The sequence below is a fragment of the Carica papaya genome, chromosome 5 (assembly GCF_054855325.1).
Source record: "Carica papaya isolate Zhongbai chromosome 5, ASM5485532v1, whole genome shotgun sequence".
NCBI classification, from domain to species: Eukaryota; Viridiplantae; Streptophyta; class Magnoliopsida; order Brassicales; family Caricaceae; genus Carica; species Carica papaya.
In genome coordinates this window covers 41,721,488-41,742,951 of record NC_142313.1, presented here as the reverse complement: position 1 = coordinate 41,742,951, position 21,464 = coordinate 41,721,488, and the positions used below count along the sequence as shown (strand labels likewise).

General features: G+C 34.6%; 4 protein-coding genes across 11 annotated transcripts; 3 read left to right on the top strand and 1 right to left on the bottom strand.

Annotated features, from left to right (window-relative positions):
* Window positions 1–504: 504 nt before the first annotated feature.
* LOC110821186 (Peptidase S24/S26A/S26B/S26C family protein) lies at window positions 505–6,384 on the top strand. The gene is made up of 8 exons (XM_088221081.1): window positions 505–681; window positions 2,435–2,547; window positions 3,944–4,015; window positions 4,469–4,504; window positions 5,242–5,287; window positions 5,386–5,473; window positions 5,672–5,729; window positions 5,975–6,384. Exons 1-8 carry the CDS (start codon window positions 603–605, stop codon window positions 6,023–6,025), a joined length of 543 nt encoding a protein of 180 aa, XP_088077207.1. The 5' UTR covers window positions 505–602; the 3' UTR covers window positions 6,026–6,384.
* A 548-nt stretch (window positions 6,385–6,932) lies between these two features.
* LOC110821108 (Tetratricopeptide repeat (TPR)-like superfamily protein) lies at window positions 6,933–10,823 on the top strand. The gene is made up of 3 exons (XM_022050839.2): window positions 6,933–8,968; window positions 9,267–9,375; window positions 9,990–10,823. The coding sequence occupies exon 1, from the start codon at window positions 7,596–7,598 to the stop codon at window positions 8,793–8,795; it is 1,200 nt and encodes a 399-aa protein (XP_021906531.1). The 5' UTR covers window positions 6,933–7,595; the 3' UTR covers window positions 8,796–8,968; window positions 9,267–9,375; window positions 9,990–10,823.
* A 292-nt stretch (window positions 10,824–11,115) lies between these two features.
* Window positions 11,116–15,531, top strand: LOC110821169 (Pentatricopeptide repeat (PPR) superfamily protein). Of its 5 annotated transcripts, XM_088221075.1 has the most exons (5): window positions 11,116–13,988; window positions 14,090–14,280; window positions 14,926–14,996; window positions 15,083–15,171; window positions 15,286–15,531. In XM_088221075.1, the coding sequence occupies exon 1, from the start codon at window positions 11,287–11,289 to the stop codon at window positions 13,750–13,752; it is 2,466 nt and encodes an 821-aa protein (XP_088077201.1). In that variant the 5' UTR covers window positions 11,116–11,286; the 3' UTR covers window positions 13,753–13,988; window positions 14,090–14,280; window positions 14,926–14,996; window positions 15,083–15,171; window positions 15,286–15,531. The 5 variants fall into 5 exon arrangements, with proteins under 5 accessions (XP_088077201.1, XP_088077200.1, XP_088077199.1 ...); XM_088221074.1 differs by having other exon boundaries at window positions 15,083–15,531; XM_088221073.1 differs by lacking the exons at window positions 15,083–15,171; window positions 15,286–15,531 and having other exon boundaries at window positions 14,932–15,048.
* Window positions 15,532–16,202: 671 nt separating this feature from the next.
* On the bottom strand, window positions 16,203–21,031 carry LOC148266114 (O-fucosyltransferase family protein). 4 transcript variants are annotated; one of them, XM_088221076.1, is made up of 6 exons: window positions 20,785–21,031; window positions 20,438–20,517; window positions 19,446–19,516; window positions 19,259–19,347; window positions 17,260–17,481; window positions 16,203–17,144 (listed from the first exon to the last, which is right to left on the bottom strand). In XM_088221076.1, exons 1-6 carry the CDS (start codon window positions 20,907–20,909, stop codon window positions 16,412–16,414), a joined length of 1,320 nt encoding a protein of 439 aa, XP_088077202.1. In that variant the 5' UTR covers window positions 20,910–21,031; the 3' UTR covers window positions 16,203–16,411. The 4 variants fall into 4 exon arrangements, with proteins under 4 accessions (XP_088077202.1, XP_088077203.1, XP_088077204.1 ...); XM_088221077.1 differs by having other exon boundaries at window positions 20,438–20,514; XM_088221078.1 differs by lacking the exon at window positions 20,785–21,031 and having other exon boundaries at window positions 19,446–19,550; window positions 20,438–20,514.
* Window positions 21,032–21,464: the final 433 nt, after the last annotated feature.

Here is a 21,464-nt window from a genome sequence, read left to right as displayed (position 1 = left end):
TACAAATACAATCAACAAATGAAAAATCTAACAATTCGATTGAAGGTTTTATATATTAAAGAGACTTGGGAGGATGAGGTTTCTGTAATGAAGGAATCTAATTTTTGATTGATGGTGGTAGCAATTTTTGACCCGATGTTTCAAGATTGAAGAATAAAACGAACTTTAAACTTTTAAGTATAGAGAAAATAAAAAATAAAAATTAAGTTATATATATTTTTTATGTTATTATTTTAGTATTTGGGAAAGAAAAAGAAAATGAGATTTTTTTTACTTTTCTTAATAATTCAAATATTATTTTATAAAACAAATATAATATATTACATGTCATGTGAGAATCACATGACCACGTCAACATTTATTTTAAATAAATATAAAAAAACAAGAGGAAGATTTATTTGAGCAAATTTTTAAAAATATTGATTTAATTTAAAGACAAAAATATCATAAAAAGGAAAAAAATATATATTGAAAATGGTCAAATTATGTATTTAAGTCTTTTTATAAAAGCAATAGGTGCAAAACAGTGAGCCGAGACGAGAGCAAACCCCCAGAAGCCGCAGAGAGAAGGAGAGAGCGGAATCAGAGAACGCAAAGCAAAAATGGGTTGGATCGGGGATTCTATTGACTCCATCAAATCCATTCAGATCCGCCAGCTCCTTACCCAGGCCGTCAGTCTTGGTTCGCTCTCTCTCTCTCTCTCTCATACAAATCTATATGTGTATATATATATATATACACGCAAATGTACAGAAAAATATAATGAAGATTTTATATGCGCGTTATGTTTTAGGGTTCATCTTACCTGGAGGTTTTGTATTTTGCCCCATTTGGGTGCTGTGGGGGGTTGCTGCTCAATTTGAATTCGGGATTAATAGATGCCTTACCATGTCAAATATAAGTTTTCCAATTTTTCTTTAAATGGTTTCTGCAAAGCGGAAGGGAATTCTTTTTTGTTTCTTGGGCTTGGGCGGGGGTGGCTAGAATAAAGCGAAAACCTTTCTGATTAAGAGCATATCTCCACCGTGTAAAGGAGATCAGTTAGTCTGAATTGCCATTGCCCATTCTACGTTTAAATATTGGGTAGCTTCTTGGTGTTCTATTTTTTGATATCATTTGTTGAGAGAGCTTGACACTTATAATTTTTAATTAAAAAATATTTTTTTATGTAGTGTTTAATTTTAGAAGCAGGTTAACTTCGTGGAATGTTTAAGCACTTATAATAATTAAATTTTCAATATTTTTTTCTTATTTCTTCTAATTGGTTTATTTGCTTCCGAAAGATTGGTTTCATGCCACAGTTAGATCTCACTCAATAATTTTGTGTTCTGGTCAAGTCATATTATTTGCTTATCACAGCATTATTAGCAATTTAGCAAAGCCTCATTTTATCTAAAAATTTAAAGGTTGTTTTAGAGGGGGAATGGCAGGACGGAACAGAACATGGGTTGTTTATGTATCACAGCAAAACATTAGTTGGGATTAATTTTATCCAAATGAAAATAACACAGTGAGAAAAAATCACTAATCTGCCATGAGGATGAAATTACACTAATCCTTTCCTCTCCCTTCATTTGGATCCATGGAATGATAATGAATTGAACGATTCTGAATTCATTTAAAGAGCCATTTGTTAATTTTTTTAGTTGGACTTGTTAAATCAAATAACACTTTACCTGTTAGTATAATAGTAAGTCATTGTACCAAAAGCATGTGGCCGTATATAGTGATTTTGGATTAAGTTCCTTATCAAGTCTCTGAATGCTATACGGATTTCTATATATGTTGAAGTTTAGGAATTTGTAGTGTCGAGGTTATCATCTTCATGGTGTAAGTTCTCTCTTAATTTAAGCATTTGAATGTTCCTTATATGATGAGATTGTACTAATTTCCGAACCTTTTGATTTAGTAAAGTATTTAATCAATCTAAATACAACTATAGGAGGTGGGAGTTTTGAGCTTTCCTCATTCTATGTTTTAGTGTTTAGGAGAAGCTGCTTGTTAGTTCATATGCACATTATCGCATGATAATGGCAGCATTTGACAAAATTAAGAATTTATATAGAGAACTATCATTATTGCTCTGATCCAATGCTAAATACTGTCAGAAATCCATACTGGAGTCTAATCCCAGTGATTGAATTGATTATATTCATGCATGAAAGACACTTGATTATATGATATGAAGTATTCAAAGATCATTACAACTAATCTCCAGCTTTATATAGTATATAGTTAATCCCCATTAGTTAGTGATCCAGTTGTCTTTTCTATTTTGATTTACCTCCAATTACTCGTTAGGGGTAAAGCTAAGTGACCTTTCTTCCATTGGTTTACTTTCCGTTTTCTGCTTAACTAGCTGCAACTTAGAGCATTGTTCATATCAAATTATGGGAAGGCCACTTTTCAATCTAGAATATGCTTTCTGTTTCAGGAATGATTGTTACATCGGCCTTGATAATCTGGAAGGCATTAATGTGCATTACTGGCAGTGAATCTCCTGTTGTTGTTGTTCTTTCTGGAAGCATGGAACCTGGTTTCAAGAGGGTAACTTGATCTTCATTTGTAAATAATTTATGATATTGCATCAAATGGTTTCATCAGTGAGTAAAAATTCTAGGATTTTTGTATCAAAGATTGTGGTTGGATTGTGCTTCTTGTCTTGTAATTTTGGGTATAAAACAGAGCAATTTGCATGCGAAATGGCACTATAAATTTAAATCTTTTTGGATTTTGTGATTGATTATTTGCTCCTCACAGCGAATAGATTTCTTATAGTGCAATGTGCTCTTTTGGAAGTGGATATTTGTGGTTGAATCCCAGTTTAAGGTGCTATAACTAAGATGTGTAAGGCTTCTCGAGCGCCATACTTTTAGAGAAAAATAAAAACTTAGCAATTTTTTTACGAATTGTTATTCTGAATACTTATGGGGTTTTTGCCATATTGTTTGAAATTTCACTCTTCCATCGGAAGCTTCTTTTTATCACTTTTGAGCATGGAGCTTGCTTCTGGTATTGAGGCTAATGATCTAATATCACATAGCGATTGGTTTGCATGTTATGTGACAATATATCTACATATGTGACTGCTACTTAGTACGTGCACCAATACTTGCACACTTATTTAGAGAAGGTATACAATGAAATAAAAAATAACTTCTACTCTATTATCAATTGCAGATGGAACATACTATGGGATTGAAGAATTTTAGGAAATAGAGAAATAAAGTAGAGATATGAAGAGTAAGTAGGGAAAGAAGAACTTGAACCCGTCCAGAAAAAGCATAAAGAGATTATATAAGGGAAATTTAGAAACCAACTGCTTTCCTGCATAGCAATTAACAAGATGTCACTTGCATGCTGGCTTGCTGCTAATAGTTGCCAAAGATTAATTACAATTATTACTTTTGTCTGTATACAATCAATTATCCAAAAAAGAATCAGTTTGCCCAATTTCTTATTCTGGGTATGTTGTAAAATCCAACAACTGACGCTATTCTCCAACTTACTCATTTTTCATGTTTGATTATCTTTACTCAATTTTCATAGGATTAACCTCACTTCTAGGATTCCCATGTTTGTACTGTTTAATGCATTGACAAATAGTGTTCATCGTATCATATATAAGATCCTTGTTCAAAAAATATGTATATAAGATCCAACAAAAGCTATTCTGCTGTTTGCACACTTTTCATGTTTGATTATCTTAATTCAGTTTCATACTTAATTTCAAATTTAGGATTTCTCTGTTTGGCTTTTGATCTAATGATAAATAGGTTTCCTTATATTAATATGTAAGATCCATCAAAAGCTTGTTTGCGGTTTCCACAATTTTCATGTTTGATTATCTTAATTAGATTTTCATGGAATAAACCTCACATTGATTCCTATGTTTCTGATCTTTTCATATTTTGATAAATTATGCTCATTATATCATGTGCAGGGTGATATATTGTTCTTGCACATGAGTAAAGATCCTATTCGTGCTGGGGAGATCGTTGTTTTTAATGTTGACGTAAGTGCCTTTTTTGTTTTTTTTTTTCATTTTTTTCAGTTCTTGTTTGTTATATGATTCGGTAAGGTGGTTGTATTACTCGTACCAATTTATATCATCTTACTTATCAAAGACGCTTCAGAGTATTGCATTTCCACTTCAGTAGCTTATGGATATTTTTATTACTTGCTTATGGTAGTATTTTCAAAAGAAAAATTACTTGCTTATGGTTGTTCTTTTCAGTGATTAGAATTCTAGATACAGCAACTATTTGTTAATTACATTGTTTTACTGTCTACCATGGTCTTGTAATGGCTAGTTGTCCTAAAACTGTGCATGTTAGTTACCTTGGCTGATCTCTGATTGTTTTCATTTGAAAGCACTAGCTTTTCTTTTTCCTGCACCTAAAATCAGGAGATTTGCTTCTTCCTTTCTCTTTGTGCTAATTTTATTGTCTAAAAATGTTTGTCTCAGGGTCGTGAAATTCCAATTGTCCACCGCGTAATTAAGGTATTATCTCTTAAATCCCCTTACTTTACACGTCATGTCACAGGTGATATTAATTGATTACTACCTGGGATCATTTATGAACAATAAGTATAGGAATGGAAGCTGTCCTTTCCATGTGGGTACATGCACTATGTGAACATCTGTATGAGGAATGGAGATGTAACCAAATGCTACATTTTTGTATATAGTAAATATATATCACAGATTTGAAAAAAAAATAATGAATTTCTCAGATTGGCTGTTGGATAATTGCCAGTATGAATTGTCTGCCTCAGAGTTCATGTTTATAAATACACACCCATCTTTCTTTTACTGAGCCAAAAACCTGTTGACCTATGTCAAAGGGCAGAAACTTAACCGGAAATTTTGATTAGTTATGCATAAGTCTAATCTAACCTTCCTAATACTACATACCAAGGAACAAGCTTTATGGGCAACAATAAGGCGTGCACAAACAGATGGAGATTTACAATCGTATCATATGGACTATATCACTTTGTATTTGCATCTACATGGTTTGTTGAACTCACAATCCTGATTTGTTCTTCCTTTCTGTGTATGAAACTACACTGTTACACTGTCTTTGTTTTCAACTTTGTGGGTTTTATTAATTTTATTGGGATGATTAGATCTTTTGTAAAATTATTTTTCATTCTCCTATGCTGTTTGTTTTGAAATTTATTTAGTTGAGAATAGTTGTGGGGGTCTGATTAATCTTGATACTAACTGTATCTCAGGTTCATGAACGGCAAGATACTAGAGAAGTTGATGTCCTCACGAAAGGTATCAATTTCTTGAATATGAGCTAGTTTTACTAAAGACTTGTGGTGAGAGCATCTTTGACTAGTTATTCTTTCCTTTTATCTATTTTACTTTTATAGGAGACAACAACTATGGAGATGACAGACTTTTATATGCCCAAGGGCAGCTCTGGCTTCAGAGGCAGCATATAATGGGCCGAGCTGTGGGGTAAAACCTCTGTTCTTAGCCTTTCTTTGTGTTATTACATCCATTTAATGTGGACATGTGAAGTTTTCTGTTTATGTACTGAAATGAGAAGAGTACTAACACTCACATACCATGTTTAACAGGAAGTGACTTGCTAAGTTGTTGTACAGAAATGTTTTTTTTTTTAAATTTCCTTTATTTTTCTTATTTCTTGTGCAGGTTTTTACCTTATGTTGGTTGGGTGACTATTATCATGACGGAAAAGCCCATTATCAAGGTTGGTTTTCTACCGAATATGGTCTCTAACCCATACTAGTTTCTAACTGTTTCAACATTTGATTGCCACAAGCACTGATATGAATTGGGTTGCATCACAGCACATTATATCGCCATCTCAGACCTGTTTTCTTTCATCTTTTTCGTCTCGTTATCAATTATAATTAGATATTCAAAAAGAAAATAACATCACTGTAGCTCAAAATCTATCAGATAAAACTAACAGGAGTTTTTTGTTTGTTGCAGTATATTCTGATAGGTGCACTTGGGTTACTGGTTATTACTTCCAAGGACTGAGAGTTGAAACAGATGCGAGGTTTAGTTAAACTGGAGGAAATAGGTTAAAAATTTACAAGCTGGTGGCAGCCTCTCCTTGGATTTGGTAATTCCTGTGATTTATACACCGGATATAGAGTACTTGGTTTTTGATTTTAAAGGGTTAATTAGCCACAATACATGTGTATGACTCGGAAGAATTTTGTTTGGAGTGGAACCATCATCTGTCTTAACCTTCTTGCCCATTACCTCTGCTTCTAAACTTCCATTGAAATGTCATAAAGTTATGGTCAAGCTAAATATGCCCTTTGGGAAGAACTTTCTGATGAATGAATGAATGAACCAGACTTATATCATATATCCTCTTTGAGGGTATATTACTCTGAAGTAAATTCAAAATTTTTTTAGAATTTATTTGTAAATTCATAACTAGTTTGATTAGAAAATAGTAAAAATTCTTCTTGAAATGAAGAAGTGATTCCACATAAATTTTATGTAAATCTGGAATGTAATTTACTCAAAGTTCATAATATTTTTGAAATATATCCCTATGCCCAATTAAGATTAATATCTAATTTACATTAAATTTAAAATGGTAAGCAGTTTGAACTGTAAAATTTTATTTTTTTTTATACTTACATATAAAACATATGAACAAGAAAAATTAACACAATTGTTAAATATGATGTTTACAAATAGAACTTATGCAACAATTAAAAAAAGTTTCTAATAAAAATAAAATAAGTGCATTGACAGAATATTATATCATTTGAATTTATATAAACGTAGTGTAAAGTTCAGTTATAATGTTTATAATTTATATATATATATATATAGAGAGAGAGAGAGAGAGAGAATAATTATATCAGCCACTTTATAACAATTTTTGTTGCGTTCTGGACTGGGTCTGTCCTTGGCCTTCTAAGCAAACCATTTTAGGAGCCCAAATTCACGAACTCTGTATCATCACTTCATGGAAACTGCACTTTCTTGCCTCTCCGTAATAGAAAACCTAAAACCCCAAAACCCTCTGGCAGAGCTCAAAGACCGTCCAGATAAAATGAGCTCTTCCTCAGATCCGTTCGTTGGCTCTCGGTAATCCAACTTCCGCTCGCTTTCGGTTATTCTCAAATGCAAGAATACAACTTGTTCATCGTTTTAAATTCATATGGTCTCCAACCACGTAAACCTATTCATATATTCTATTTGGTGTATTGGGATCGATTCTAATTCACCATTTGACATGTTTCAGTCTTCTTATTTGAGGCTAACTTGCACCAGGCACTGCCTTGATTTGTTGTTAAGAGTTCTCTTACAAAATCTTCAATTTCCGAGTGTTGCTGTTTCTGGGTCCTTAAATTTGATACGTGGATATTGAGTGATTTCTCCAGCTAGTTCCTGAAAGCTTTATTTAGAACATGAGTTTGCTTATTTTTGAGGTTAATCGTCTGGGAGTTCTTCATTGTTTACGTTCATGTATTTGAGTTTGCCATTATTGTTTTGAATGGATAGCAAAAGTTTGAAAACTTTAGCGCATAGAATCTGGATTTCAGTATATTGGTATGTTTAGGTTTGTGGAAAAACCTGGAACATGCTCTTTCTGCGACTTATTCGCAGATTATGCCATGCCGCTGTTGCTGATGTTAGATCGAGTTATAGCCCTGCAGTTGTATCGAATCACGCTAAAAATTCGAAACCATTGGAAGAACCTGCTCTTCTTAAGCTCAAAGCTGAACGAGACCCAGAAAAGCTGTTTAATATATTCAAGGCTAATGCTCATAATCAGCTAGTTATTGAGAATCGTTTTGCTTTTGAAGATACAGTTTCTCGGTTAGCTGGGGCAGGTCGGTTTGATTACATAGAGCATCTACTTGAGCATCAAAAGACTCTGCCACAGGGTAGGCGTGAGGGCTTTATTATAAGGATTATAATGTTGTATGGAAAGGCAGGAATGGCGAAGCATGCTATTGATACTTTCTACAACATGCATTTATATGGATGCGGGAGGACTGTCAAATCTTTCAATGCTGTACTTAGTGTTTTGGCACAAACCCGTAATTTAGGAGCTATTGATTCATTTCTTCAAGAGGGCTCCGAGAAGTTTGGCATATCATTGGATATATTTTCAGTTAATATTGTTATTAAAGCTTTCTGTGAAATGGGCATTTTGGATAAAGCATATCTTGTCATGGTAGAGATGGAGAAGATGGGAATACGGCCAGATGTAGTTACATACACTACACTCATGTCAACATTCTATAAGTACAATCGATGGCAGATTGGCAATGGACTTTGGAATCTTATGGTGTACAAGGGTTGTTTACCAAGTATTGCAACATTTAATGCTAGGATTCAGTTTTTAGTCAATAGTAGACGGGTGTGGCAAGCTAATGATCTAATGCGGTTGATGCAGAATCTTGGGATAATGCCTGATGAGGTGACATATAATTTGATCATCAAAGGTTTCTGCCTGGCGGGATACCTTGAAATGGCTAAAAGGGTTTATTCTGCTTTACATGGCAAGGGATGCAAACCTAATGTTAAAATATACCAGACAATGATTCACTATCTCTGTAAGGGGGGAGAATTTGATTTGGCATATACAATGTGTAAAGATTGCATGAGAAAACATTGGTTTCCAAATATAGACACGATCTATTCATTGCTTGAAGGCCTTAAGAAGAATGGACAACTTGATAAGGCTAAGCTGATCATAATGTTATCTCATAGAAGAAAACCTCCTTTTTCTCCCAAACAATTCGGTTATTTGCAATCCATAATCACGAGTTAACTTCTTGTGATGGACTCATAACATTTGACAAGAGCTAGTATTCCTTCTATTCAGTTTGGTAAACACGCAACAAAAAGAACATCCTCCTCTTCTTTTTTCAGTTAATTTGTTGTAGCATCTCAATAAAGGTCGTGAGATAAGAGTTCTAAGGAGCATTGCTGACCTAAATTCTTGTAAGTTATTACCTTCTTTTCTTCTCTCTAGATTCAGTCAGGGTGCTTGCTTAGCATTCTGTCTGTTTGGATATTTGTAGCTACAACCATCCTTTTATGTACTATTATGCATGTATAAGTGCTGAATCTAATTTGGAGGAACTTTGGTTGAATGCCTTTGTAGGATATGAATGTCTATTTTCAGCATATAAATGTTCATCTTCCATATTCACCATCAATTCCCTTTAGACTGGATGTCTGGTATATAATATAATATGTCTTATTATTCTTACATCTTTATGTTTGATGGTTGAAATAGGTTTCTGAGATTCTGCATACTTCATTCGGGTGTTCAGCTTCAGCAATGAAGAACAGAATGGCTATGGGGAGAAGGAAAACTCATTGATTGTTATCAAATGCTAAAATCAGTGAGTGTCACATAGTTTGCTAATCTCGTGTTTGATTGTGTAATTGAATTTCCTTTTTTATAATGAACTGTGGGCCTGCAGCATTTTAAATGCCCTTAGATTTGGGATTTGGAGGTTAATATACAAAAAGTTGAAAATTGTCAGTTTGATAATTCTAGATGATGTTTGATTGTTAAGTTGCTGTGGCTAAAAGTTCCTGTGGTGTTAGCATACCCCTCTTAAAATCTTGAATGAAATAAGAAAAACTTGTCCAGTAAATTCATGTGGTTGTGTGTGATATTTATTAAGTTTGCATGTAATCTATACTTGCATGCTTGACTGATATTTTATGCTAATTCTTGTTGAACTGGCCAAAAGCTGTTTTTTCTAAAAGATGGGAGCACATTCTTCATGATAAAGTACGGTACTGATATTTTTATGCTAATCTTTTATGAATGTAAATTTCCTGGTATACAAGCAATCATTTCACCATCTTATAATAACTCCTGAAATGCGGTATATATTTTGTTGGCGATGCTTGTTTGGAAATTCTTGTTTTGTCATGAATAATCTTGTGCAGAAGTAAGAATAGAACAACGAAACTTTATAACTTGTGTTCCTGTTTCTATCTGCAGTATGAAAGTTTTGACTGTCAAGCAGAACTACCTCAACTGATGGAATTGCTCCAACAAAACAGCCCCTTCGATGGCACTGTAAACAAGGGAATATTAGCAGATAGCAGGATCTGCTGTAGCAATTTTTCTAAGCTAGAACTGAGTGCTGACGGGCTGCAAGGTGGGGCTCTAGATCATTTTGTACCGAACAATTTTTGAAACTGAATAATGCTGCTCTAGAAAGTAGATGAACTAGTGTGAATAGATAGACTTCCGGAGCACTGTCTAATTGTCGGCAGCACCATAGAAAGTGGTTCAAACATGTGAATAGATGAACCACGAGTGTAGTTTAGGTGCCTGAATAAGGGATGTATATTCCAAGATTTTGAATCGGCAAAGGTTAGTCGGTCTTCTCATTTGGGCAATGGGAGGTTTCAGAGGTCAAAAATATGAGAATGGCTTCCGGACCAGACTCTCTGTTTAAAGATCCTGGAAGGAATTGGGATTGCTGTTATGATGGAATCAACGAAGGATAATCGGAGATCATACGATCATACAAGACCACAAATTATAGGTCACACTTTTCTGTGTTACAATTGATTCAATTTGTTCAACATATTAATGATTCTTTTTTTTTTTTGGGTAATAAAGGAGATCATGTTGTTTCAAGGAGAAAACACAGTTTTGTTTAGCCTTAGCTTTTGATTTTGGATCAAATCCTGGATTTGTTGTAGAGTGATGATGTGTTTTTTCTTTTTCCTGATTAGTTGTTGAAGCTTATAAACTGAGAGGACCTCTGGAAAATTATATACTGATTGGAATATATAGTTCTATGTACAGTTTTTTTGTTTATAATTTTGCCCCAGTATACATACTTATTGAAGTCTTAGTAGTTTTCCAGGATGATCAACATTAAATATATGCTGTATACTAACACATAATTACTAATTTGTATTATAAATAAATTTTTTAAATAAAAAATATATATTTTATTAATTAAATCTCACACACATAATAATAATAAAAAATATAATTTTTTTACCGAACAAAATAAAATATATGTATTACATTGTAGTAAATAATAATTACCAGTTCATCCATGGTAAAAATCACAATTCATATCCTAAAAAGCTAAGTGAGAAGAAAATTGCAAATACCGTCTAGTTTTTGTTTTTCAGTTTCGCCCAGAAAAAAAATAAACGGCAATGGGTTCTGCAATTTGACTGAAGAATCACCCTTCATCCAATATCTTACAAAGTTGAAACGACCATGCGAATGTTGACTTCAAGAAGCCCCAATCCCAGTCATCGTGTGTCTCATGTCTAAAACCCTTCTCTCTCGCATTAAACCCCTTCACAACTCCAAACTCGGTTCAACTTCACCATATCTTGTCTCGCCACGGACCAAGAAACTCGTTAATGAAACTATCCACATCCTTAAAACTCACCAGCAATGGCAAGAGTCCATCGATGCTCTTTATGCTGACGAAGAAACCTGCGTTTCAGAGATTTCCCATCATGTTTTTGATCGACTTCATGACTTGCAGCTGGGCCTCAAGTTCTTTGACTGGCTTTTTAAACAGCAGCCACGGCGTTTTCCGTCAAATGGGTATGCTTATTCTTCGTTTTTGAAGCTTTTGGCGAGATTTAGAGCTTCTGATTATTTTGAAAATGTTCTGGAGAATATTAAGACAGAAGATATAAAGCCTACGCATGAGGCATTAAGTGCCGTAATCCGAGCATGTGCAGATTCTGGGTTGGTTGATAAGGCTATCGAGTTGTACTATTTTGTGGTTGAATTATATAATTGTGTGCCTAATGTGTTTGCTTGTAACTCCTTGCTTGATGTGCTTGCGAAAGCAAAGAGAACTGAAGTTGCACGCCAGGTGTATAATGAAATGGTTGAGCGAGATGGCTGTGTGGATAACTATAGTACTTGTATAATAGTGAGGGGTTTGTGTAATGAAGGGAAGGTTGAGGAGGGTAGAAAGCTCATGGAGGAGAGTTGGGGAAAAGGTTGTGTTCCAAACATCGTGTTTTATAATACACTCATCCATGGCTACTGCAAGAAAGGTGATGTTGGAAGTGCCAATTTGCTTTTTAAGGAGTTGAAAATGAAGGGTTTTTTAGCTTCCCTGGAGACATATGGAACAATGATAAATGGGTTTTGCAAGAAAGGGAATTTCAAGGCAGTTAATGGACTTTTAATGGAAATGAAAGAAAGGGGCTTAAAAGTTAATGTTCAAGTATGTAACAATATTATAGATGCTCAGTATAAGCATGGTTTTAAGGTTAAAATGGGAGAAACTGTCAGATGGATGATTAAGAATGATATTGAGCTTGATATTACTACCTATAATACCTTGATTAATAGTTCATGTAAGGATGGGAAAGTTGAAAAAGCAGATCAACTCTTAGAACATGCAATTAAGAGGGGACTAACGCCAAATAGATTTAGTTATACTCCTCTTATACATGCCTATTGCAGGAGAGGGAATTACAGTAGAGCTTCCAGTTTGCTAATTGAGATGACCGAAAGAGGACAGAAGCCTGATTTAGTCACTTATGGATCTCTTATTCATGGGCTTGTTACTTCAGGAGAGGTGGATGCTGCATTGACCGTTCGCGATAAGATGGTGGAAAGAGGAGTAATGCCTGATGTTGCTATTTATAATGTTTTGATGAATGGGCTTTGTAAGAAAGGAAGGATACCTGTTGCCAAACTCCTCTTCGCGGAGATGCTTGACCAAAAATTGCAGCCAGATGCATTTGTTTGTGCCACTCTTGTAGATGGGTTTGTTAGGAATGGTAATATTACTGAGGCAATAGAACTCTTTAAACTGACAATAGAAAAGGATGTGGATCCTGGTGTGGTGGGATTCAATGCCATGATTAAAGGTTATTGCAAATTTGGAATGATGGAGGATGCTCTATCTTGTATGAATAGATTGATAAAAGGACAATCTGTACCAGATGAGTTCACTTATTCCACAATTATACATGGATATGTAAAGCAGCATGACATGACTAGTGCATTGAGGATGTTTAGGCAGATGGTGAAACAGAAATGCAAACCAAATGTTGTCACCTACACCTCTCTTATTAATGGATTTTGCAGCAAAGGAGATCTAACCATGGCTGAGAAAACCTTTAAAGAGATGCACTCATGTGGTTTGGTGCCTAATGTAATCACGTACAGTATACTTATAGGCAGCTTCTGTAAGGATGGTAATCTCAGAAAAGCTGCCTTATTTTTTGAACTAATGCTGATGGCGAAGTGCATTCCAAATGATGTTACTTTCAATTATTTGGTTAACGGATTTTCAAATAAAGCACCAAGTTTAATTTCTAATGAAGCAAATGACTCTCAACAGGAAAAGAAACCTATGTTTCTGGAATTTTTTGAAAGGATGATATCTGATGGATGGGCTCAAAAACCTGCTGCCTACAACTGTATCCTTCTCTGTCTATGCCGACATCGGATGCTTCAAACTGCTTTCGAGTTACGGGATAGGATGGTGAGCAAGGGTTTTCTTCCAGATTCTGTTTCTTTTGCTGCTCTGCTTCATGGGATATGCTTGGAAGGAGAATCAGAATGGAGAGCTATGATCTCTTGTGATTTAAATGAACATGAGCTCCAAATTGCTGTCAAGTATTCACATATTCTAAACCAGTATATACCTGAAGGAGAGAGATCCAAAGCCTCACTTAGTTTGCAGGCATTGGTTGAACAAAACAAGTCTCAGAACCAACAGGTGCATGATCTGAGAGTCTTAGTGCAATAGAAGATTAAATGAGGGAAGGTCAAAGAAATTGTCTAAAACTATATAAGACAATGGGAAATCATCCCTGGTTGGCCCTTCAGTTGAGGAGGCCAAGTGATTTGGGAACCCTTTGGAATGAATGTTGAAAATGAGAAGCAGTGATCATGGATGTATCCTCATCATCTGGCTGCACAAAAATCAATCATCTCAAGTGACCCCGAGAATTTCAGTCCTGTGAGAATTCGGGATAGATCGTGGTAAGTGAACTCATATCAATTCTTCACCTTATTAAATTTTAATTGTGGGAACAAGTGCCTATGATTACACAAGTAACCTCCATTAATTCTGATTTTTGCAGGGAATTAAATGTACTAGAGAGCAAATATGCACATACTTACTGGAAGAGCTTTTTCTTTCTCTGCAAAAAAAATTTGAGGGGTATGGATTATTAACATGGTTAATCTCCATGAGCATGATCATTATAATGCCCCAGGAATGTATTAAGTGATACTTGCTCTTTGAGCAAGTCATTCACGTGTTGGATTCCGAGTAAGTAATCTCATTCCAAGAGGATACAAGACAACTTGAAAACTTGGATTACAATTTTCATATGTATGCTTCTACTTCAAAGAATTTATGGCTCTAGCAAGATAGCTAAGCAAGCACAAATATGTATATAGTCTAATTTGATTCCAGTTTAGTTCAATTTGATCATCCATAGTGGAATATGATAAAAGAAAGGCTTTAAGATGAATTTTGAGCTGGTGCTGCTGTTCAATGTCACTGGAAATATCTAGTCATCCTTGCTGTTAACTTTTGAACTGCAGTTGTCTTGGGGCTGGTTGTTGAATAGGTAGAAAAATTATACCTGATACTATCTTCTACATTACTCAGTAGATTTATACATATGCTATTTTCTTGTGTCTATACTGGGTGAATATTCATTCGCAAACTACTCGAGTGAGTTTTTGTCTTCTTTATCTGATACCTTATAAGAGGGACGTTGTCTGTTTAATTACCTTTTTAAGTGCATCTTCTCAGTTCTCAATTCAAAAATGATACTTTATCTCTTTTAAATATATAATTGATTTAACAAATTAAAAGAAAAACTATTATATCTTTTATTTTAAATTTTAAACAGAAAAATCTGCTTATTTATACTAACCAAAAGCTACTGTAACTCCTCTCTAATAGTAGCAGTTGGTACCAGAGAAGAATAGGCCCATAGATGACAGATGGTGCAACTCAATGAGAAGATAGTAGCTGTAAACCCAGTAATTTTACCTGGCAAGAAACGAGTTTCAAGGTTCCTTCCTCTTTAGTAACTTTATTAACTCTATTTTCTGCTCAGCCTTTTGAAGGACCACTTTGAGGTTTAACAATTCAAAAATGATTGGCAATTGAGAACTCAAAGTGAAAGGTTACCCTTGCATGAACCAGGTGAGATCAACACACTTCTAATCGACTTAACCTCTTACTTTGATTACATCTGCTGCTTCAGATTTTAAGTTGTCTTCTGGTCTTCCATCTTGCTAATGTCCTCTGATGTGACAGGTGTCTCATGTTCAACTCGTGATTTGATTTCCCTTATTTTTCCTTTCGGTATGTTTTGGTTTCCTCGTCCTTCCGTTTTGCAACCCAAGTCAATTTCTTTTATGACCTGCAAATTTCATGAAAAACTTCTTGTTTTTCATTTACCATTTAGTGATTTATAATTATTCTAACATTAGGTTAAGAATTTTCTAAGTGCTTTTACTTTGAGGTATTTAAGGGAGACTAAAAGGTGTTATTTGTTGGTTAGTTAGCATATTACTAACTCGATAGCGCATTTGCATGATTCATCAATACTCTTGGATGTTCTTCCTGTAGAGCAATATTGTTGATATTTTTACATGAACATCTTTAAACTATCCATTTTTGCTTTTTTTTTTTTTTTTTTTGTAAATTTGGTGTGGAAAAGAAGTTGTATCCAAATGATAAAGTTTATCATGATATCAAATTTAAGAAGAGTGCTACAAATATATTTCCTTCTTTACTTTAAAAATCACTGAAATACGAGGATAAACATTAAATTAATTCGTCTCTACTTCAGAAGGTATGTGTTTGATCAGTTTGGTCTAAAAATTTCAAATATACTTGAAAGATAGTGACCTCTATAAGGGTTCAAACACAGTGGAAGCTTGAAAATGAAGAAATATAGATGTGATACAGATTGATGGAGTTTTTGTTATTGAAATTCTTAAAACCTTCATTCTTAAAACCTTTATTCTTAGTGATTGTAGGCTTCCTAGTGGACGACCACCCTAACTTTGCCTTAATCATTTTTGGAGGAGAGCAGAACTTTTCTGCTGTTAGAGATTTTTTTGATACTAAATAGAAAATTATTTGTATTCATAACCACTATTATAGAAGGAGACTGAAGAAGAAATGAAAAAGAACACGATATTTGGGAAAAGAAATGAGCACTAGAGTGATAATAAAGATTCTCTAATAGCATAACAATCACTTCAATGAATGTCTTTCAAACACTTAAAAAGAGAAAAGAATGCTCCTCCAAAACTTCTCCAAGAGATCTCAAAAAAAAAATGCACCGATAGGGATTTCAGCCATGTCACCAGAGACTACCAAAGTAGTGTTTGTTTAGATTCAGAAAGACAAGCAAAATAAAGGGTGTGTAAAATTACAATTTGAATTCACAGAAGCAGTCAGGTAGAGCAGATCCCCTTCCCATTACAAAATCATCTTTGTGAACTTTCCATAGGGCTTGCGTCAACTTCTTTCCTTTTAATCCACGTAGTGTAAGCTCTGCAAAAGCTCTTCTGCTTAAAAAAAGCGTTTTGTAGAGACCTGCATATGCTCGCATGGCAGCAACCATTTTATCCATGTTTCCAAAGTAAGTAGCAATGTATGAGTTGCTATTGATAGATATATAATAATCCAAAGCTGCTTTTGTGTTTCCATGCATGCTTGTGAAATCCTCCCCACTAAGTAGAGCAGATTTTGTAACCACATTTGTGTAAACAGATGTTAGGCCCTCAATTTCCATCAAACCATCACCAGCTGCCAAATAAATATTTGTGTCTGTAGGGATTGAAAGTGCCTGGAGTATTAAAGATGTCTCATTAGGCGTTAGAGGACATTTCCCACGTTTTCTCCATATGTGGGCAAATTCCCCGGTCCATGGTTTCCTCTCTCCCCGTGCAGCTTCAATAGCCTTCATCGAGGCAGGAGAGAGGCCTGAATATTCACACTGGCTGTAGGCTACCATGTCAGGTTCAAATCGAAGGTGAAGTGAAAGAAAAGGCTTAGGTATAGCTTCGAGAAGCATAGTGGCTTTCTTCTCCAAGGACCTAGTAAGATGCAAAGCAGAATAACAAGCTTGGCAAAGGGCAGCTTTTGCATGCTTAGGATACCTACAAGATGTCATGTTATGAGAAGGCATAAGAAGGAAGGAAATATATGAAATCTCATCATGCAACTGGCTACTGAGATAACCAAAATCCAGGGAAGTATGAGAGACAATAATACCTGTCTCTCCTTTGGCTCATTGCTGGAGTGATTGAAATGTAATGATTTTCCAACAAGGATGGAAGGACACTCTCAATATAATCAAATTGGCCTTTACGTTTGCTACAATCTACTCGAAATGGTTCTTTAGATGCAATCTCTGGTGGCAGTTCTTTGACAACTTTAATAAAGCCATTCATCTGTTCAATGAAGTAATCAACATCAAAAACATCTGCAAAGCCACTGCACCCAAAAATGAGGAAACAATTGAGCTATATGAATGTGTAACTGATGACAAAACTGAAAAGCATGAACATATAAACGCAAGAGCAGCCATTAGCCTCTTAAGTGCTGGAAATATCTAAACAACAACCTTGATAACACTCTAAATAACTTCAAAAGAAACAAAAATGAAAGTTCACCAAATATAATTAGAATATCAATGACAAGTGCCCAAAAATTTACTACATTTCATGAATTTCTTTAGAATTTTAAACTAAGAAAAATAATTAAACGCCTTTTTACCCCAGTATAATTTCCTACCACAGTTAAATTTGGTTTCATTTTTAATTAAAAATTCAGAAAGCATTTAAGGAATAAATTACAAAAGATTTATTTTCCAAAAACAATATTGTGCTTTGGAAAAAAGCACTTGGAAGCACGACCAAAAGGAGCCCTGATCTATTGACAAACTCCAGACTGACCAAACAACTATAGTAATTCTCCTCTTCGTATAATTCCATCAAAGAATCTCCTTCGAACCCTTAAAAGTCATGGCGGCCCCATCTTGCAGCCAGTATTATTTGCCTCCTTAAAAAGGTCCACCCTGAACTCCGGATAACCAGGAAGACAAATTTTGATAACAAATTAATATGATTTAAGGTCATTCATGTGGTATTAAACTTTTTATATGCTAAAATCTTATATTGAGTATGAAAAAAGGGGTTTCTACCTGATCCAAGATTCTTTTGTTTTGCTCCTTCTAGATGGACAATATAATGGAAAGAGATGTCGCTGCTCTAACTTTGTCCCTTTCTCTTCTCTTACAGAGGCCTATTGAAGTAATGATCTTACCAAAAACTGGACCACCATTGCCCCTGTCCTACATCTGCCTAACCATTCTGTTACATTTCTCTCAAAAAAAAAAAAGTTCAAATCCAAATAAATCTTATCCTCAAACACTATATGCCCAAAGAAGGCCACACCATTAAGTCATATCCCATGTTTCTTCTATTTGACACCAACTTCTCTGTCTCAAATTTTGGATAACTGTATTCAGATACTTCTCATATTTAGTTAATTTCTGGAGAACACTGAAAATCAGCAACAGACCATAAAACACTCGAGGTTTTGAATTCCTTGTTAATTACATCCATAAAGCTTGCTAGTTAGGCCATTCTATAAGCCAAAAGGCATTACAAGAAGCTCATGTGCCGATATTGCACCCATAAAAGAGTCATAGTCACATCCTAAATCCTATTTCCAACTAATGAAACCAAGATGAAGGTCAATCTTCAAGATTACCATATAAGCAGTCAAATATGTGATCCTAAAAAGACATTGGACTACATCCTAAATCGCCAAAGGTCAGTTGACAGGACTGTTACATAAGTAACAAATATAACAAGGTAGAAGCAAGTTCATATTTCCAGTTCAATTTGAACATATGCTAAGAGAAACTAAGATAAATTAAGAGTTCAAGATATTTGCAGCACGCATCCATATGTGAGCTGATAAAAATTCTCTCTATATAAACAGATATAGTTAGTACCACCATCTTTCTGAAATTTATGTGGGTTGTCACATCAAAAACAATGATGTTTGACATTGTATTTCAAAGCTATTTATCACAGTGCTAATTCCAACAATGTTTCCATTTGCTACTAACAAAGAGAAAAACATAAATCACAGCTTAGGAAAGAAATCACTTTGCTACTTCAATATAATAAAACAAGAGAAAGACATCCTTAGAAAAATTATAAAAGCTTTATGAGAATTGATACTGAGAACCAGTAATTACCTTGATTCATTCCAATAAGCAGCCACTTCAAACTTTGGCAAAACTAGAGTAGCATTTAAAAGTCGGGCAATACCAACACCATCACACAACTACATTAATCACAAAATCAATTTTTAATTAATAGAAAAATTAAAATAAAGCACTGGATGCAGAGAAATTGAAAAACAATCATAAAAACCTAACTTACATCTCTTCTCATTTGATTGAGGCCACCAAAACAGTCCACACGGATGTATCCATTACTTTGGGCTGGTAGAGCTGCATGATTTCAACAAAAAACCAATGCAATTGTCTGCAATGAACACCGTGTGAAAATGACTCAGAATATCAAAAATCAAACAAAGATCATCAACCAAACATATGCCCCCTCTCTCCCAAAATGCTCTAGAGTTACCATGATCATTTCTTTGATTTCAAGCTCTCATCAAATGTTGGGTCACCTATTGAATCTTGATATGGAGAACCTTTCAACCTCGGAATAATAAGGACTCATTACAAATGAACCTTTAGATCTCTTGGGAATGAGAAGGACTCAAAATTTTTACTAATTGTCAGCACATCATTTTGTTTCTTTCAGAACCGATTATGAATACATACATTACAGGACAACACAATAAGAACATAAAACTACCCTCAAAGGAGTAGAAAACTTCTCATAACTGAAGTAACCCAATCCAAATATAAGACAAAAATGCAGCAGATAAACATAAATGAGAAATAAAATTGCAGCAGATATTGATAAATCAACAAACAGAACGTTCTCCACACAACAGCAGGCCATCCAGTTATTTCCAGGTTTAAATATCCTAGTGAAAATACTGTCACCACCTATTTAATTTTGTTATAGATTATAACATGAAAGCAGAAAAATCAAGCCTGAAATAAACAAAAATTTCACTTCAAATCCCTTGTGTCACTTTAAATCCCTTTATTCTTTTTTCTCCAAATTCAAGTGAATCATCTTAAGCTAATAACATTGAAGCTATATCAGATATATTTCTCTATCAGTACAAGGTGAAAACAAACAGTAATCTCCATCCTATGTCAACCAAGAATTTCCTCAAACAAATCCGTTATATAGCTTGAATATATAATTCTCCTTATTTGCTAAATTACGATGGTTGTAAAATTTATCAGGGAGATGCTCTAAGTACTTAAAGGAAAAAAGGTCAAACTTACTATTGAGATGTCCTTCAAGCCACCATTTGCACGGTCTCCATTCCACTATTCTCTTAACACTCCATATATCCGAGTTCCTGCTGAATAATATAATCATATCTGAAAAATCAGTGTATCACCCAACAACTTCTACAGAGAATTACGTGACTTCTACAGTTAGGTTTACTGAAACAAATTCGACCTGTTAAATAGCTTAATAACTGAGCTAAAGAGGTCCAACTAGAGGGACTTGATTCAGAATCAAATCAAATACGAAACTGGAAAGTATAAACTAGCTTTCCCCTTATCCTCCCTGATAAATCCCGGGAACCAGACAGAGATGCGAAGAAAATCAAGAATTTACTTACAGGGGTGAATTGGAAGTGATCCAGATCTGTGAAAATGGATTGGGTGGAGAGAGCAGAATGACAGCGATGAAGAGAGAGAACAGGAAGATGACAAGGAACGATGGTTTGACAGAGACCGCAATCATTTGATTAACGGTCTTTCCAATTTAGTTTCTTACAAGTAAAGATAAGCAGATCAATGGAGGGTGTCAGTGGAGCAAAAGAAAACGATGGCTCATGGTTCTCTTCGCTGCAAAGGGCGGTCGGACCCTGGAAAGAGAATTGAAAATTATATATACATATATATATATATATATATATGACCCCGTTTCATACGAGTTGCTCGTCCGTCAAAACCGGCCGCCCGGATGGGCTGGGCCGGTATGGGCCGGGCCGGATTTTCTGGGCTGAGTCATTGCGTGTCATACTGGACTTCTATTTGGACAATGTTTAGGCTCGTCAAAAATTAATATTTTTTTAATGAAATTGTAACAAAAATAAATAACATAACCCACATAGCCTCGATAAATTATGTTGAATTTATTTGTAATTTTATTTTTAATTTAATTAATAAAATATAAATTGTATAACTCATTTTCTTATTATTTTAGTTGAGACTTCTATTATTTTTTAATTAAAAAATGTGAATACACAAAGAAATTCTATACAAAACAAATTTTGAGTTTATTCTAAATATAAAT

What these genes read in the sequence shown, in the direction of transcription:
- LOC110821186 (XM_088221081.1), top strand. Translation starts at nt 603, where the DNA reads ATGGGTTGGATCGGGGATTCTATTGACTCCATCAAATCCATTCAGATC. An exon ending in TTGTCCACCGCGTAATTAAG is followed by an intron (nt 4,505 to 5,241) that starts GTATTATCTCTT and finishes ACTGTATCTCAG; the next exon opens with GTTCATGAACGGCAAGATAC. An exon ending in CGGAAAAGCCCATTATCAAG is followed by an intron (nt 5,730 to 5,974) that starts GTTGGTTTTCTA and finishes TGTTTGTTGCAG; the next exon opens with TATATTCTGATAGGTGCACT.
- LOC110821108 (XM_022050839.2), top strand. Translation starts at nt 7,596, where the DNA reads ATGCTCTTTCTGCGACTTATTCGCAGATTATGCCATGCCGCTGTTGCT.
- LOC110821169 (XM_088221075.1), top strand. Translation starts at nt 11,287, where the DNA reads ATGTCTAAAACCCTTCTCTCTCGCATTAAACCCCTTCACAACTCCAAA.
- LOC148266114 (XM_088221076.1), bottom strand. Translation starts at nt 20,909, where the DNA reads ATGATTGCGGTCTCTGTCAAACCATCGTTCCTTGTCATCTTCCTGTTC. An exon ending in ATCACTTCCAATTCACCCCT is followed by an intron (nt 20,518 to 20,784) that starts GTAAGTAAATTC and finishes TATATTATTCAG; the next exon opens with CAGGAACTCGGATATATGGA. An exon ending in TCAATCAAATGAGAAGAGAT is followed by an intron (nt 19,348 to 19,445) that starts GTAAGTTAGGTT and finishes TGATTAATGTAG; the next exon opens with TTGTGTGATGGTGTTGGTAT.